General features: G+C 41.7%; 1 protein-coding gene across 13 annotated transcripts in view; it reads right to left on the bottom strand.

Moving 5' to 3' along the window:
- rgs3a (regulator of G protein signaling 3a) overlaps positions 1-17,928 on the bottom strand; it is a 257,200-nt gene that overhangs the window by 76,846 nt on the left and 162,426 nt on the right. For all 13 annotated transcript variants that reach the window (XM_067969628.1, XM_067969627.1, XM_067969631.1 and 10 more), the window contains one exon: positions 12,297-12,428. In XM_067969628.1, coding sequence (XP_067825729.1) covers positions 12,297-12,428 — 132 coding nt within the window. The remainder of the gene's footprint in view (positions 1-12,296; positions 12,429-17,928) is intronic.

Raw genomic sequence — 17,928 nt, 5'->3', positions numbered from 1 at the left:
TGGCCCCTCTTCCAACAGCAATCAATCCTTCTGGGATTTCTATTACCTTTGGTTCCATAGGTTCCAGTGTAGGATCAGAATAAGAACATAGGCCAATCGGCCCCTCGAGCCTGCTCCGCCATTCAATAAGATCATGGCTGATCTGATCCTAACCTCAAATCTAAATTCATGTCCAATTTCCTGCCCGCTCCCCATAACCCCTAATTCCCTTTACTTCTGGGAAACTGTCGATTTCTGTTTTAAATGTATTTATTTAATGATGTAGCTTCCACAGCTGCCTGGGGCAGCAAATTCCACAGACCTACTACCCTCTGAGTGAAGAAGTTTCTCCTCATCTCAGTTTTGAAAGAGCAGCCCCTTATTCTAAGATTATGCCCCCTAGTTCTAGTTTCACCCATCCTTGGGAACATCCTTACCGCATCCACCCGATCAAGCCCCTTCACAATCTTATATGTTTCAATAAGATCGCCTCTCATTCTTCTGAACTCCGATGAGTAGAGTCCCAAAATACTCAACCTCTCCTCATATGTCCGTCCCCTCATCCCCGGGATTAGCCGAGTGAACCTTCTTTGTACTGCCTCGAGAGCAAGTATGTCTTTTCTTAAGTATGGACACCAAAACTGTATGCAGTATTCCAGGTGCGATCTCACCAATACCTTATATAACTGCAGCAATACCTCCCTGTTTTTATATTCTATCCCCCTAGCAATAAAAGCCAACATTCTGTTGGCCTTCTTGATCACCTGCTGCACCTGCATACTAACTTTTTGATTTTCTTGCACTAGGACCCCCAGATCCCTTTGTACTGCAGTACTTTCCAGTTTCTCGCCATTAAGATAGTAACTTGCTCTCTGATTTTTCCTGCACTGTGTGCTGGTGCGCGATATGTTGGTGGTGCAGGTGACCTCCTCTGCCGGGGCGGCAGGTTCGCAGCGGGGGGGCGATTGAGCCAGGCCTTCTTGGTGGCAGAGGCAGACCAGGGGGAAGATCTCTGTCCTCCCCCTCCTCCTCACCCCATCCAATGATACCTGGAGTGAGGCATCATTAAACCTGGGAGCAGCCTTCCCCCTGGGCTGCTCCATGCTGTAATTTTTCCTATTTCTTGCAGCATCAGTCAGTGGAGGACTGCCCCTTTAAATAGAGCTCCTCCAGCTGACAGACCTTACTGCGCATGCGCAGTCCGCCCGCCGTGCAGCTCAGCAGCGGGGAACCCAGAACAAGAGGTAAGTGGATCCAATCAGCCTACGATTGTGTTCGGGGCAGACTGATTTCATCGGGCGCGTTGCCCATGCGCCGACTCCCCCGCCTCCGCCGCGAACCCGCTGCCCTGGTAATATCAGGCCCAAAGTGTCTGTAAAGGGATATTGACAGGTTCAGTGAATGGGCAAAAATTTGGCAGATGGAATATAATGTGGGAAAATGTGAAGTCGTCCACTTTGGGAGGAAAAATAAAAAAGCAAAATATTATTTGAATGGAGAAATACTACAAAATGCTGCGGTACAGAGGGATCTGGGTGTCCTCGTACATGAAACAAAAAAGTCAACACACAGGTGCAGCAGGTAATCCGGAAGGCAAACGGAATATTAGCCTTCATTTCTAGGGGGATGGAGTATAAAAGCAGGGAAGTCATGCTACAACTGTACAGGGTGCTGGTGAGACCACACCTGGAGTACTGCGTACAGTTCTGGTGCCCTTATTTAAGGAAGGACATACTTGCATTGGAGGCAGTTCAGAGAAGGTTCACCAGGTTGATTTCGGGTATGGAAGGGTTGTCTTATGAGGAAAGATTGAACAGGTTGGGTATATACTCATTGGAGTTTAGAAGAATGAGAGGAGACCTTATTGAAACATACAAGATTCTGAGGGGACTCGATAGGGTAGATGTAGAGAGGATGTTACCCCTCATGGGGGAATCTAAAACTAGGGGACATAGTCTCAGAAAAAGGGGTCATCCATTTAAGATAGAAATGAGGAGGAATTTCTTCTCCCAGAGGGTGGTGAATCTTTGGAACTCTTTACCCCAAAAAGCTGTGGAGGCTGAGTCATTCAATACATTCAAGGATGAGTTAGACAAATTTTTGATCAGCAAGGGAATCAAAGGATATGGAGAAAAGGCGGGAAAGTGGAGTTGAGGTAAAAATCAGATCAGCCATGATCTCATTGAATGACGGAGCAGGCGCGAGGGGCCGAATGGCCTACTCCTGCTCCTATCTCTTATGGTCTTATGGTCTAATTGTGCGCATGACAACCCTTCAAGGGCAGCAATTAAATTTGAAGGGATGTGAATGTGGAAAAATTGCTGCAGAATTTTCAAAGGCTGTATGGGATAGAAAAAAAGGGAGGCTGACAAACATCAGTGGTTAGCAAAATAAATGTGGAGGCAGGAATGGAGTTTGCGAGCAGGTGATGGAGTGGCACAGTACCCAAATCTCCTTTTGAAGTAAATGTGCTGCTGCATCAAGTGGCTGTGAGGGCAACTTCCTAGAGGACAGCAGTGTAGCATGCCTACCAAGAGGTAGTGGTCAGGGTCAATGCTGTATATACCAGCAGGACCTGGGAACAAAAGCAGACGAAGATGGCACACATTAAGGAAGCTGCCATGGTAAGACTACCTAATAATTCCATTTATCAGGTAAATGGGTCAGGTAACAAAATCAAGAAGTGTTGCCCATCACTCTCTTCCGCATTTACTGCTAGCCCATGCAAAGCTATCACACAACATTACAACTTTGTGATTTCTTATCATGCGTGACCATTAATTTTAATTTTACTTCGTGACCAACAGAGATTAGATTCACTTAGATGCATGGCCTTCACTTAGATGCCTGAACTTCAGTGAAAGTTTATACTCGAAGAGCTCCTTTTGCATATTCCCTCTTTTTGCAGCTCTTACTGTTCTGCTTGAGACGTGGAATTGATTCAATTACAGATGGCTTTCAGGTGAATTAGCAGATATTTGGCTTTTTGAAGTTCCACTTAAACGTTATACACTGGTAGATGAAAGAAAAATAATGCCTTGTAATTCTTTTTAAATATTGATAAAATGAATTGTAACAAAAATGAGTAATAGAATCTAGTATTAAAATTAGACTGAAAAACTGAAAACTTAAAAAAAAGGCTAAAAAACATACGGCCCTTTAAAAACCCCATTATTCATGGAATGATCCTTTGGCCCTCTCCAGATGGGCAAAGGGAGCATCTAGCTTAATCCCATTCTAAGGAGCTACAAAATTGCACTCAGCTCCATTTTGATGCATTGTAACATTCAGTTGAAGCTATAGCTCTTTTTCAATGAGACCATTCCCGTCTAAAAGACCGACCAGTAAATCACGTTTGACACTGCAGTGACACAGATGCGGCTGAATGGATCTGAACCAGAATTTCTGGACAAGAAAATGTAACTTCTTATATTTACTTTATTCTTACCTCTTAACTTTCAATACCAGACGCAAGACTTTTCTCACTATATTTTCTGCATTTAAAAGTTACATGAGTCATTCTTCAGAGCAAAGAAACAACAATATTACAAATTTTCTCTTCCTCCCCCCCCATGTAATTTTACCAATATGAAAATTAAAACAAAAAACAGAGAATTCTGCAACAAGAGTGCCCTATTGACAGGATCGAATTCAGCTTGAGAAATTCCTCTTAATAATGTGCCAAGATAATGTCATGGGGTCTCAACATGAATCTGTTTTACTGAACTACTTCTATTACGTAAAAATCATCAACATTTTTTTTCACTCAATTTAAATGCCATCAATCCATTTGAAAAATTCTAACTGCTTTTGATACAAAAAATAAATCTGATCATATTAAAAGATACAACTGTATTTAGTACTTATCTACAGTACATTTATTTTTAACGCAAGCTATTTTGTTCAAGTTTGAAATTATTATTCTTGGTTCTTTAAAGACATTGCTTAGCTTACTACACAAGAATTATTTGCTGCTGAAAAAATTAGCGTGCTGCCACCATCAAGGTCCTGAATACAAAGAACTTGTAATTCAGTAGTTCCTGCTCATTTGTAGAACAGTCTCTTCATTGCAAGTCACAGCTGCAACTTACTTACACTTTTAATAGGTGAGAAAAACCAGTGTATTAAATCTTGTGAAACTTCATCTTCTGTAATGCAGCACTTAATATTTAAAATACACCAGTATTCGTTGGCACTTCATAATATTAATGTCACAAAAAGATCCACTTAAAGAGAATCACATGTGCATTGAGTTGCATTTTGAACACGTATAATTTATCAGAAAGAGGGAGGGACAGGTATGGGAAAGATCACTGGATTTATTGCGACCGTTGGCTGCAATTTTTCATGGTAATAACAGTGGAAGCTTTTCGACACATCGATTTTGACACTTGAATAAAAAATTATTAATTCTGGAGCTTCAGCACAAGTTGGGTTTTTGGCACTGAACTAGGAGTATTAGTCCGCTTAAATAAGTTTCAATTTATGAAACCAATCACCATTTTTTGTATTTGTGCACAGAAAAGTAGTTATGACCAGAAAAACAAATTTTATAAATTATATAAAGATTTCCAGGTGCAGCAAAGTAACAGAGGCAGAATCGTTTTGCATCTGGTCCCCACCCCCGTAACTCTGCCCCGAGTTTTCCAGGACGTCCAAATTAATGTAACAAGACTTGCACCTGCAGTAGGCCCAGATTCAGCATAAGGCTGCAAATGAGGTGAAAGGGGAATTCTTGGCCCCCCCACCTCATTTACCTCTGTGTGCACCCATGGAACACCCAAAGAAGAGCAGCGTCCAAAAAAGCTGGCGGTGGGTGCTTGTGCTGGGGCTCTTCACAGACTGGAAGGTCTCCAGGGGTCCAGGAAGCAGCTTAAAGGAGCCATAAGGTATGAAGATCGACGACGCCATTAAGGTGCTTCATCCCCGACCCTGGACGATCTTTGGGCCCCAATGCCAGAAGTTATGCTCATGTTTCCGTCTGCCAATTCCAGCACAAGACCTTGCCACGAGTCCAGTGGGGGCCCGGAGAGGTAAATTAGCCCTCTAATGTCAATAAAAATGTCAAATTAGATTTATTACTTCAAATCTCCACAAATAGTCTTATTTCAAAATGTAAATGTTTGGAAAGGAATTAAATTACTGCAGAATGAAAGACTACGTAAGAAATTATCGCACTTCAAAATTATTTTGATATATCATGCCCACAACTATTAAATATGAAAAATAAGTATTGAGTTGATACATTGCCAGCTTTGCCAAGGGCTATTTTAGAATGACATCACAGTGATAGTTAATTCAAGTAAACTGGGAAAAAAATTATATAGTTACTGTGACAAGAGGAAAATACAGCTAACTTCTTTTGCTCGCAGCACAACAAGGAAAGTATTTCAAGTTTTGTCTTTGAAAAGTTAATAAAACCGATGCAAAAAGTTCAAGTATTTGGCACTTTGCCTTACTAAGTAATTTTAATGTCCAATTTTACGAGTTGGATTTAGCCATACATTTATTCACAATCTCAGTCTGAATTAAATGGCAGATAAATTATTATTTTAGTAACAGTACAGAATAAAAGTTACTGATTGATTAAAGCATCTCAGCACTTGCTCACTTAATGTGTCTTTTGTGACAATCCAAAGGAAGGAAAATAAACTTTGGCCGGATATAAACTCAGGCCCGAGAGGTGGAAAGTCCGTGTCTAACCCACTGTGCCATTCAATCCTCCATTTTTCCTTTCCTATAAAAAAAACTTTCTGCACAAGCCCATATGCTCTTTTGTAGTTTACAGTATTATATCAGGTTTTAAATTGTCTTTTTCTGGAAATTGAAATTTAATTTGTTCCAAGTGAATGCTGTTATGAATGCAAAATATCACTAAACCCAGCAATGATTTCACTAAGTCTTGGTAAGTTAGGAATATGGGCCACTTTACTTCAGAGTCATGTATTCACAATTTCCTCCAAGAACAATGCAGTCCCATGTATCATTCAAGTAAGAATTTGCTGCAAAAATAGCACTTTTACAATCAGCAATTCGAATTAAAATGTGTTGATTTTAAGCAGAACAGAAAATTGAAACCTTGACAATATGCTTAGAGTGAACACTGAAAGGGAAATTTTAAAAAACACCAAAAAAGTAACACATGTTCTGGCGCAACGAAGATGAGTTTTCCTTCTTATAATTCTGACACCAGCTTCTTTTTTCTGAAGAAACTGGTAACTATAATTTTATTTGTGTTTTTGTTTCACATACCTTGTGTCCTGCTTATGATCAAGGAACAACATTTGATGCACAATTATGAATCCATCAGTTGATGATAGTCAGCAGTGAGCCCTGAGTCACATATTTACCTCACTGATGGAATCATAGATATTACAATACAAAAACCAACCATTTTGCCCATGCAATCTGTTGATGTTTTACTCCACCTGAGTCACCATCTAATCCACTACTTTGCTTACTCCCCATATCCTTTGATAGTCTCTTTTTTCAAGTAACTATCGAATTGCCTTTTAAAAGAATTTCTAGACTCTGCTTTAATAACGGCTTGTGACAGAGAATTCCACATTCCAACCACCTCTGTGCCAAGAAACGTTTCTAATCTGGCCTTTATTTCTTGCTGTGACTAACTTAAATTTGTGTTTTCTTGTTGCCATCTCACCAACCACTGGAAACAATTTTATCATTATTTACCGTATCATAATCCTTCAGGTCATCCCTTTACCATCTTAGCTCTTCGGAAAACCGCCTTAACGGTAACTCTTCATTCTTATAACCTCTCATCCCTCATACCATCCTGGTGATTCTGTACTGTACCTTTCCCATTGCTTTTACATGTTTCTTAAAATGTTTTTTTTTTCATTCATGGGATGTGGGCGAGGCCAGCATTTATTGCCCATCCTTAATTGCCCTTAAGAAGGTGGTGGTGAGCCGCCTTCTTGAACCGTTGCAGTCCCTGTGTTCAAGGTTCTCCCACAGAGCTGTTAGGAAGGGAATTCCAGGATTTTGACCCAGCGACAATGAAGGAACGGCGATATATTTCCAAGTCGGGATGGTGTGTGACTTGGAGGGGAACGTGCAGGTGGTGTTGTTCCCATGTGCCTGCTGCCCTTGTCCTGCTAGGTGGTAGAGGTTGAGGGTTTGGGAGGTGCTGTCAAGGAAGCCTTGGTGAGTTGCTGCAGTGCATCCTGTGGATGGTACACACTGCAGCCACAGTGCGCCGGTGGTGAAGGGAGTGAATGTTTAGGGCGGTGGATGAGGTGCCAATCAAGCGGGCTGCTTTGTCCTGGATGGTGTCAAGCTTCTTGAGTGTTGTTGGAGCCACACTCATCCAGGCAAGTGGAGACTATTCCATCACACTACCGACTTGTGCCTTGTAAATGGTGGAAAGGCTTAGGGGAGTCAGGAGGTGAGTTACTCGCCACAGAATACCCAGCCTCTGACCTGCTCATGTAGCCACAGTATTTATATGGCTGGTCCAGTTAAGTTTCTGGTCAATGGTGATCCCCAGGATGTTGATGGTGGGGGATTTGGTGATGGTAATGCCGTTGAATGTCAAGGGGAGGTGGTTAGACTCTCTCTTGTTGGAGATTGTCATTGTCTGGCACTAATGTTACTTGCCACTTATCAGCCCAAGCCTGGATGTTGTCCAGGTCTTGCTGCATGCGGGCACGATTGCTTCATTATCTGAGGGGTTGCGAATGGAACTGAACACTGTACAATCATCAGCAAACATCCCCATTTCTGACCTTATGATGGAGGGAAGGTCATTGATGAAGCAGCTGAAGATGGTTGGGCCTAGGACTCTGCCCTGAGGAACTCCTGCAGCAATATCCTGGGGCTGAGATGATTGGCCTCCAACAACCACTACCATCTTCCTTTGTGCTAGGTATGACTCCAGTCACTGGAGAGTTTTCCCCCTGATTCCCATTGACTTCAATTTTACTAGGGTTCCTTGGTGCCACACTCGGTCAAATGCTGCCTTAATGTCAAGGGCAATCACTCTCACTTCACTTCTGGAATTCAGCTCTTTTGTCTATGTTTGGACCAAGGCTGTAATGATGTCTGGAGCCGAGTGGTCCTGGCGGAACCCAAAATGAGCATCGGTGAGTAGGTTATTGGTGAGTCAGTGCCGCTTGATAGCACTGTCGACAACACCTTCCATCACTTTTCTGTGCTCAAACCTGTACATAATACTTTGACTGTGGTCTAACTAAGGTCACTATAAGTTCAACATTACCTCCTTGTTTTTGTCTTCAATGCATCTAGATACAAAACCAAGTATTCTGTTTGCTTTTTTTAATGCCGTCATCTACTTGCACTGTCACCTTTAATGACCTGTGCACCTGCACACCAAGGTTCCTTTACTCCTCCACTCCATTTAAAATATTACAATTTGAAATGTGTTATTGAGAACGATTAAAGTTTACAGCACCAAAGGACTTTATTCGACACGTCATGTCTCTGCTGGCTCTTTGCTAGAACAATCTAAAGTGAACCTCAATGCTCTGCTCACTCCCCATAGCTGTGTGTCTTCCTTTGCTTCATGTGTTTATCTAATCTTCCCATAAAAGATGCAATGATCACTGCCTCAACCAGTCCCTGAATCAAAGTATTCCATGCTCTCAAACTCTCTGTAAAAAAATTCTAATTTTTCTCCTGTTTAATTCTTTTAAATTGCTGATCTCTCGTCACTGACTACCCAACAGAGGAAATAGTTTTCCCCTTGTCACCCAGTCAAAATCCTTCATAATCTTAAAAACCTCCATTCAATCGAGAGCGGCAGCGGCCCAGGCTGGTTTTGTGGAGTCCGGAGGAGCACTCCTGCTCCTCCCAACCCCACAAAAATAAACATATCCTTACCTCTCGGTTCCTCCTCGACTTGATGTATGTTATAGGACCCCGATTTGCATTTTATATGGGCTTACCGCCTGACTCAGGCAGTCGCTTCGGCTGCCCTGCCGTCCGAGGGAAGACTGTGGTGGCCACAGCAGCAGCGGGAATGGGGCGTTCAGTCATTCCCCACCATTTACGAGGCGCTACTGCCCTGCTTCCACCAGGCAGGAGGCCTCAAAATCTGGTATCACTTATGTTGGAAAATGCAGCCCTCACAAATTATAGCAACTATGAGCCTAACTGCCCTCAACTCTGCTGGTGTTTACAAATAGCTTGTTTTATTTCTACTTATCGGTAATGTGTCCTGAATGTTTGTCAAAAGTCTTAGAAAAATTATAAGGTTGATCACTAACTATGCTTTGGTACTATTAACTCTATGTAAAATGAATCACTAACTTGTCAGAAGTAGAATAAATATTTCATCTGTACTCTAGGAAAAAATATTTAAAGGAATAAATATCTAATGGATGGAAAATAAGATTTCACAGCATGTGAAATAATTCATAATTGTTTAATTCTGTCTCTTTTGAACTTGCTACCTTATTTTGAATGCATGCCTGTTACAAACATATTCTGTTACATATAGTTTAGCATTTTTATAATCTATTTTGAATCTGGTATTAATTATTCCACAAATGCTTTGATGTCTCAACAAGACAAAAAATTGACAATCAGGATCTTTATTTTTGAATTATAACATTGGGAAATTTTAAACTTTTATTTCAAGCAGATTTGTTTTTGTTAGTAGTCTTAGCAAAGCACATTGTATTGGATGCCATTTTCTTTTTCATGCACAAAGTGTCATATTACAATAAATATTCATTGTTAAACAAGTAAGATTACTACACATTTTCAATTTCAAATGGGTGTTTTTCCCAGCAATACACTGTGTTCCAACAGGTCAAATTGCAGCATGTATTTGTTTTCTTTCCATCAATGTAATTTTTTTGTTCCAATTATTTGTATTCCACAGAGCATTTATTATATTTATTTATGAGAATCCTGTCAGCCAACATCATAATGATTTTTATTTACGAACTTCTTGAGTAAAATTACTTACCATGCTCCATTTCCAATAATTCTTGGAAAATAAAGGCCCATTTTTGCTGTTACCTGTACATTAATAGGGATTCCTTATGTAGAAGAACTCAAATATATAAGATTCATCATTGTCACTGCGCAGCAAGGTAACATTCATCATCCACTGTCAACTGCTTCAATTTATCACATCTTGCAAAGCTCTATTCTCCAGTTCATTCTTTCACTTGCCTTGACACCCTGTTACAGTGGTCGGTTAACCCTCAGCTGAATCAATTAATTCATTGTAATATCTGTTTGACGTTTTCAATATTTTTTTCCCTCTTAGCTATCACTTTTGTTTTTTTGATTTGATTTGCTTGTCAGTTTTTGTCCACCAAAGGTATTTGATAATTTTTTGATATGCTCATCAGGAAAAGGGATGTCAAGACTCAGGAAGACAAGCAGCTAGCATCAGCAGTAACCACTCCTAGATCAAGAACAGCAAAGCCTATTGCAGAGTGAGGCTCCCTTAATGCTACCCCAACAATCTGCTGTAACACCATCCTCAGTACAGCTACTACACCACCAGTGTGATTTTTTCCATTTTCCTCAATAAAAAAAAATTTATATCCCCCAAGTACTATTGCCAACTCAATGCTCAATAAGTACTAGGTGACAACTACACAAATTCATTTCACATGGGACATTTGCACTTAGCAGAGGGAGTAAATTTTCAACTTATCAGTGTGGACTGGATTCAAACGCAGGTCCCTGAAGTGATAACCCTCGAGAACAGCCAACAACAATAACTTGCATTTATATACTGCCTTTAACGTCCTAAGGTGCTTCACAGAAGAGTAGTGAAAAGAATTCTAATTCCCCAACAATGTTTTTAAGAATTTCTGAACATTCTCTTTCTAAGATTCTCTGACTTTTCTCAGTTATTACTTTCACTGCAACATATCTTGGAACATCTCAGTTGTGATGAATTTTGGCTGAACATGTGCATCCACCTCAAGATAAAAATAGATTAGGATTACTTGTCAGCTTTTTCCCATGGGGTAACAGACAGAGAACAATACTTAGCAATCAGGATGAACAAGTCAACCTCCTAGTGAACTATTTAAATTATTATCCTCCTCTCCGTGCACTGGTAAAGTGAAAATGAGCTCAGCTTCAATTCCATACTTTGCTATTGAAAAAGAAATGCAAGCCCCGTTCCCCAAAAGCCATAAATCTATTACCATATTCAAGAGGATTCACAAAAGAGTGGCAAGGACAATCCTAAACTTAGATCTCTAAGGTATGTAGACAGTTCGATAGAATAAAGCTATTTTTCATTTGTATACAGAAAATTGTGAGATTCCTGGTCTTCCAAACGCTAAGAGGTATATATGATGTAGAAGCAAACAGACTATTTAGTTTTGACTCTGTTTGCAGTATCAGATAAATATTTAACTAAACGAATGCATATCTAAAAATGTTTTCTGAAAATTAGCAAAGTAGTACACATACTGCATGCACATGTAGAATACAATCATATAAAATTTCATTTTCTCAAAAGTCAATTCAAATTTCAAATAGTTATCTCAAAATATATCCCATAATACATTCAAATTTATTTCTTGACAACTTATTTCCACCCATACATGTTGAGTTCGGAAAGTTATGTGTCCGATAATGAAACTAACATCAACGATCTCGCGCAAATTTATACTTCAACTTCAGTACAGGTGCAAAACAGCACTAATGTGAACATTGTCATGTACTCCAAAGTTAGGGCCCAATCTGACCCTGGAGTGAAGCAGAGTGAGTTCCTGAAGGACTGTCTCACCTCCCTTCCCTCCAGCCATGTTGGGCTATAACTCTGAATATGTACTGTAACTTCTGAACAGAACCTCTTGGTATTGATGCTACATTTATAGTGTAATTGCAGTTTTTATTACAATAAATGTCAGTTTCCCTATAAAATACAATTTTGTATTTTTTTCAACCAGATTTTTAAATTTTGACACAAGACCAAAATATGCCACAATATGCATTCCCAGTCAGGAAACAAATTCAAAAAGTTTCAAGATATAGTTGATATTGTTTTTTTGACTTAGCATTGGCAAATTATAGAAACAACATTATTTTGATGGGGTAGACCCTATTTGTCAGCATGAGCCTTTCAGTTACAGCGTTCTACTTTACAAAACCATTTTATTTCCTTCCATTTGCTGTTCTTCACATAATCTAGTAAAATGCCTGGCTGTGAGCACCATGTAAGATGAAGATGAGACACACAAACTTCGACCTTTCAATTAACAGAAAAACTGGAAGGTAAGAACATAAACAAGCATCCTCTGCAAAAAGTACACTTCAGCAAAATTCTCTTGCACATGTGCAAAAAAAAATCTTACCTTGCTCATTGTTTCAGTTACTGCTGATCTTTGTTCTTGCTTCTGTTTAATAATGTTCTCCATTAAACACTGACACACTTTCCTTTTTTGCTCTGTTGAGTACGCCTCTAAACTCAAACTGCTCCGTGATTTCTGACATTAAAAAAAAATAACAAATTGGTCAACACTAACACTTTTAGAAACATAAAATTCTTGTTTGAAGCAAGTCTTCTGTGGGTTGTATTTAACTGAACATGACAAAAAGCCACTTAGTTGTAGTTATCACTGCTTCATGGAGTCTACCTGCCTTTCTTCTGCCACATTCCAGGCCCAGGGGAGCCATGTCCTCTTTGCCATATTTTCCATGCTTTCCTGCTGTAACCATCTACACCTTCTCTGGAGCCATCTTTTGTTTTTGTACTTGTCTCATAATCACCTCCTTTGGCCTTGCACCTTCAATGCTTTTGTCATTTAATCACTCCTGTCTTCCACATGATCACAGACCTTTCCCTTTTGTTCTTTCCCTGGCTCCGTATTTGCTTAAAAGATGTTCATCTCGAACATCTTCCGATTCTGATGAAAGGTTATCGACCTGAAACGCTAACTCTGTTTCTCTCTTCAGAAATGCTGCGTGACCAGCTGAGTGTTTCTAGCATTTTCTGTTTTTATTTCAGATATCCAGCATCTGCAGTATTTTGCTTTTGTTTTGATGTTTATTAGATATTGTTTAATACGTTTCCCTCCAAATTCTAGGGCCTCCTCTGCTCCTACTTCTGCTGGTCACTCACTACTGGCTTTCCTTGTTTTTCTGGGATCTCCACTGGAAGGCCCTTCATCAGGATAAAATTGTTCAAGACATAGCCTGCCACAACTATTCCACAGACCCTGGCTGGTTTGTACTGCAATGCTCACATGATCTCTGACAGCAGTGGAAGCATGCCTTCACAATACATATGGTGTGCTCCACAATGATACGGGACTTGGCATGGGCGTCAATATATCTTTCCTCTACATTAGTGGAGGACATATGGAAAGGCATCATTAGCTCGGGCAGCAAGGGATAGCCCTTGTCACCAGGGCCAAGGAAAAGCACCAGGCGTACCTTAAAATGGCAAAGCTACAATACAGGACTACATGCATGCTAAACAGCAGAAGCAACATGCTACAGACAGAGCTAAGCAATTCCACAATCAACGGATCAGAACAAAGCTCTGCAGCCCTGCCACATCCAGTTGTGAAAGGTGGTGGACAATTGAACAACTAATGGGAGGAGGAGCCTCCGTGAACATCCCCATCCTCAGTGATGGCAGAGTTCAGCATGTGAGTGCAACAGACAAGGCTGAAGCGTTTGCAACCATCTTCAGCCAGAAGTGCCGAGTGGATGATCCATCTTGGCCTCCTCCCGAGATCCCCACCATCAAAGAAACCAGTCTTCAGCCAATTCGATTCACTCTATGTGATATCAAGAAACGGCTGAATGCACTGGATACAACAAAGGCTATGGGCCCCGACAACATCCCGGCTGCAGTGCTAAAGACTTGTGCTTCAGAACAAGGCGCATCTCTAGCCAAGATATTCCAGTACAGCTACAACACTGGCATCTACGCGACAAAGTGGAAAATTGCACAGGTATGTCCTGTCCACAAAAAGCAGGACAAATCCATTCCGGCCAATTACCATCCCATCGGCCTACTCTCAATCATCAGCAACATGATGGAAGGTGTTGTCGATAGTGCTATCAAGCGGTGCTTACTCACCATTGCTCAGTTTCAGTTCCGCCAGGACCACTCGGCTCTAGACCTCATTACAGCCTTGGTCCAAGCATGGACAAAAGAGCTGAATTCCAGAGGTGAGGTGAGAGTGACTGCCCCAGACATCAAGGCCGCATATGACCAATTGTGGTATTAAGGAGCCCTAGTAAAATTGAAGTCAATGGGAATCAGGGGGAAAACTCTCCATTGGCTGGAGTTATACCTAGCACAAAGGAAGATGGTAGTGGTTATTGGAGGCCAATCATCTCAGCCCCAGGACATTGTTGCAGGAGTTCCTCAGGACAATGTCCTAGGCCCAACCATCTTCAGCTGCTTCATCAATGACCTTCCCTCCATGATAAGGTCAGAAGTGGAAATGTTTGCTGATGATTGTACAGTGTTCAGTTCCATTCGCAACCCCTCAGATAATGAAGCAATCCGTGCCCGCATGCAGCAAGACCTGGACAATATCCAGGCTTGGGCTGATAAGAGGACCAGCCATATAAATACTGTGGCTACAAAAGCATGTCAGAGGCTGGGTATTCTGCAGCAAGTGACTCACCTCCTGACTCCCCAAAGCCTTTCCACCATCTACAAGGTACAAGTCAGGAGTGTGATGGAATATTCTCCACTTGCCTGGATGAGTGCAGCTCCAATTCTCAACACTCAAAAAGCTCAACACCATCCAGGACAAAGCAGCCCGCTTGATTGGCACGCCATCCACCACCCTAAACATTCACTCCCTTCACCACCGGCGCACTGTGGCTGCAGTGTGTACCATCCACAGGATGCACTGCAGCAACTCGCCAAGGCTTCTTCGACAGCACCTCCCAAACCTGCGATCTCTACCACCTAGAAGGACAAGAGTAGCAGGTACATGGGAACAACACCACCTGCACGTTCCCCTCCAAGTCACACACCATCCCGACTTGGAAATATATCGCCGTTCCTTCATCGTTGCTGGGTCAAAATCCTGGAACTCCCTTCCTAACAGCACGGTGGGAGAACCTTCACCACACGGACTGCAGCAGTTCAAGAAGGCGGCTTACCCCCACCTTCTCAAGGGCAATTAGGGATGGGCAATAAATGCCGGCCTCGCCAGCGACGCCCACATCCCATGAACGAATAAAAAAAAACATTTGCGCCAGACGAGTGCCAGGCAATGACCATCTCCAACAAGAGAGAGTCTAACCACCTCCCCTTGACATTCAACGGCATTACCATTGTCGAATCCCTCACCATCAACATCCTGGGGGGTCACCATTGACCAGAAACTTAACTGGACCAGCCACATAAATACTGTGCCTCCAAGAGCAGGACAGAGGCTGGGTATTCTGCAGTGAGTGACTCACCTCCTGACTCCCCAAAGCCTTTCCACCATCTACAAGGCACAAGTCAGGAGTGTGGTGGAATACTCTCCACATGCCTAAACCATCCAGGACAAAGCAGCCCGCTTGATTGGCACCCCATCCACCACCTTAAACATTCACCCCCTCCACCACCAGCGCACCGTGGCTGCAGTGTGTACCATCTACAAGATGCATTGCAGCAACTCGCCAAGGCTTCTTCGACAGCACCTCCCAAACCCGTGACCACTACCACCTAGAAGGACAAGGGCAGCAGGCGCATGGGAACACCACAACTTGCATGTTCCCCTCCAAGTCACACACCATCCTGACTTGGAAATATATCACCGTTCCTTCATCGTTGCTGGGTCAAAATCCTGGAACTCCCTACCTAACAGCACTGTGGGAGTACCTACACCACACAGACTGCAGCGGTACAAGAAGGTACCTTCTCGTACCACTGCAGTCTGTGTGGTGTAGGTACTCACCACCACCTTCTCAAGGGAAATTAGGGATGGGCCATAAATGCTGGCCTTGTCAGCGACGCCCACATCCCATGAATGAATAAAAAAAAACAGGGAGCCAGCCTCCTCCTACTCCTTGCAACAGAGGAAGGATGTTGAAATTCCTAAGAATGAACGAATCGAGGCAGTTGCCTGAAAATTTGGGTTTCATCTGCAAGGGTCTGATGCTGCTGATCGCATACCATCTGAAAAATATGATCGTGGAATCCCTTGCAATTGAGAAAGTTCTGGGAATTCCAATGCAGTCTATCTTTGGAGGTTTGGTTGTAAGAGGACAGAGTTTCTGCAAAGCCTCCTTCCTGAACTGTAATCTCCTTAAGCTACATCTTGGAAAGAGCAAAATGGTTTATAGATTCTGGTAGAAGGGTACCTTCCATCTGGTCGTCGTCTTTTTTGGCACAGCCTTATCTTGTGTGCCGCTCTCATTTCCTCTTTACATTGCTCCTATTCTGCATCCATATTAAGGGCATAGATGGGAATGCTCATAATGAACCCCACAGTAAAGGCATAATGAAGAAATGGGTGGGAAAAAAAATCCTGCCTGAAACTGCTGAAATGCAGCTTGTGGAATACTTTTTTGTTAGCATAGTATGAAAACATTCTAAATTGTTCCATCCAAAGCTGAGGTATCAGACAAAATTTCTGCAGTCAGAGCTTGTGAAATCATCCACTGCTGCAAGTGATCCTCGCCACTCACGCCGGCTTTGTACAGATGCAAATCAAATTAGTTGCGGAACTGGTAGAAATGACGGGGCTTTTTATGGATGATATCATCCTGTTATTTGTGTACGATCAACATTGTGGAGGCAGGCGTTACTTTCACCCATCCCCACTTTTGACAAAATGTATGAGGCACCGTAGAAGGAGCGGAACTCTGGTGTTTCTGAGTCCTGCTCCAAATCTCAGTCATCCATCCGCACCCTCCCCCTGCCAGAAATCCATCTGCTATTCACAAGCAAAATAAGGCTTGTAGATCAAGTGACAGGATCAATAAACTGTGGCCTCAAGACTGCACTTCAGGTTTTCGTTCTCTTCACTTAATCGCTTGCTCCTTCAACCTTGGCAAAGACTGCTTACAGCCTTCGGCAACTTTCAGAATTTTTGTCTCCCCACTGTGATATTCCCCATCCCTTCAAAATTCACTTAAGCTCAATTTTCTGCTCCCACCACTAGTGTACTCTCTACACTTGCCCTAATTTGCAACTAGGCATGTGGACTATTATGTGAATGAGTTGACCGAAGAAATTTAAGTGTTATTAGCAAATTACAATTCAGGCCAGATTAGCACCAGTTCTTATCCCTTTAGACATGATTTATACAAAGTGAGGAAAATCGGCCCTTGCATGTGGGCATTAAATATTGCCTGAATCTAAAAACAGTAATACTCATTATTTGCACTGATAATGACAATGCTGTCATTTAGATAAAATAATGTATTGAACATTCAATAATGAATGACATTTTCATAACATCATGTTCTATATCTATAGAATTAATTTTAACTTGCTAATGTTACAAATTGAAATGTGGTGACAGTGGTGAGAAAGGATCTTGGCTCAGAAGATCAGGAAGTAGAATCAGTATGGGTGGAAATAAGAAATAACAAGGGGCAGAAAACACCGGTGGGAGTAGTTTATAGGCCCCCGAATAGTAGCTATACCGTTGGACAGAATCATGAAATAATAGGAGCTTGTAACAAAGGTAATGCAGTAATCGTAGGGGACTTTAATCTTCATATAGATTGGGCAAATCAAATCAGCAAAGGTAGTTTGGAGGACGAGTTCATGGAATGCATTTGAGACTGTTTCCTAGAGCAATACGTCATGGAACTAATCAGGGGACAGGCTATTTTAGATCTTGTGTTATGTAATGAGACAGGGTTAAATCGTAACCTCTCAGTAAGAGATCATCTGGGGAAGAGTGATCATAATATGATGAATTTCACATTGAGTTTGAGAGTGACATACTTAAGTCAGAAACTGGAGTCTTAAACTTAAATAAAGTCAATTATGTAGGTATGAGGGCTAAGGTA

This window comes from Heptranchias perlo, chromosome 31 (genome assembly GCF_035084215.1).
Source record: "Heptranchias perlo isolate sHepPer1 chromosome 31, sHepPer1.hap1, whole genome shotgun sequence".
NCBI classification, from domain to species: domain Eukaryota; kingdom Metazoa; phylum Chordata; class Chondrichthyes; order Hexanchiformes; family Hexanchidae; genus Heptranchias; species Heptranchias perlo.
The sequence above is the reverse complement of the archived record's forward strand: the minus strand, read 5'-3'. Positions and strand labels throughout refer to the sequence as shown.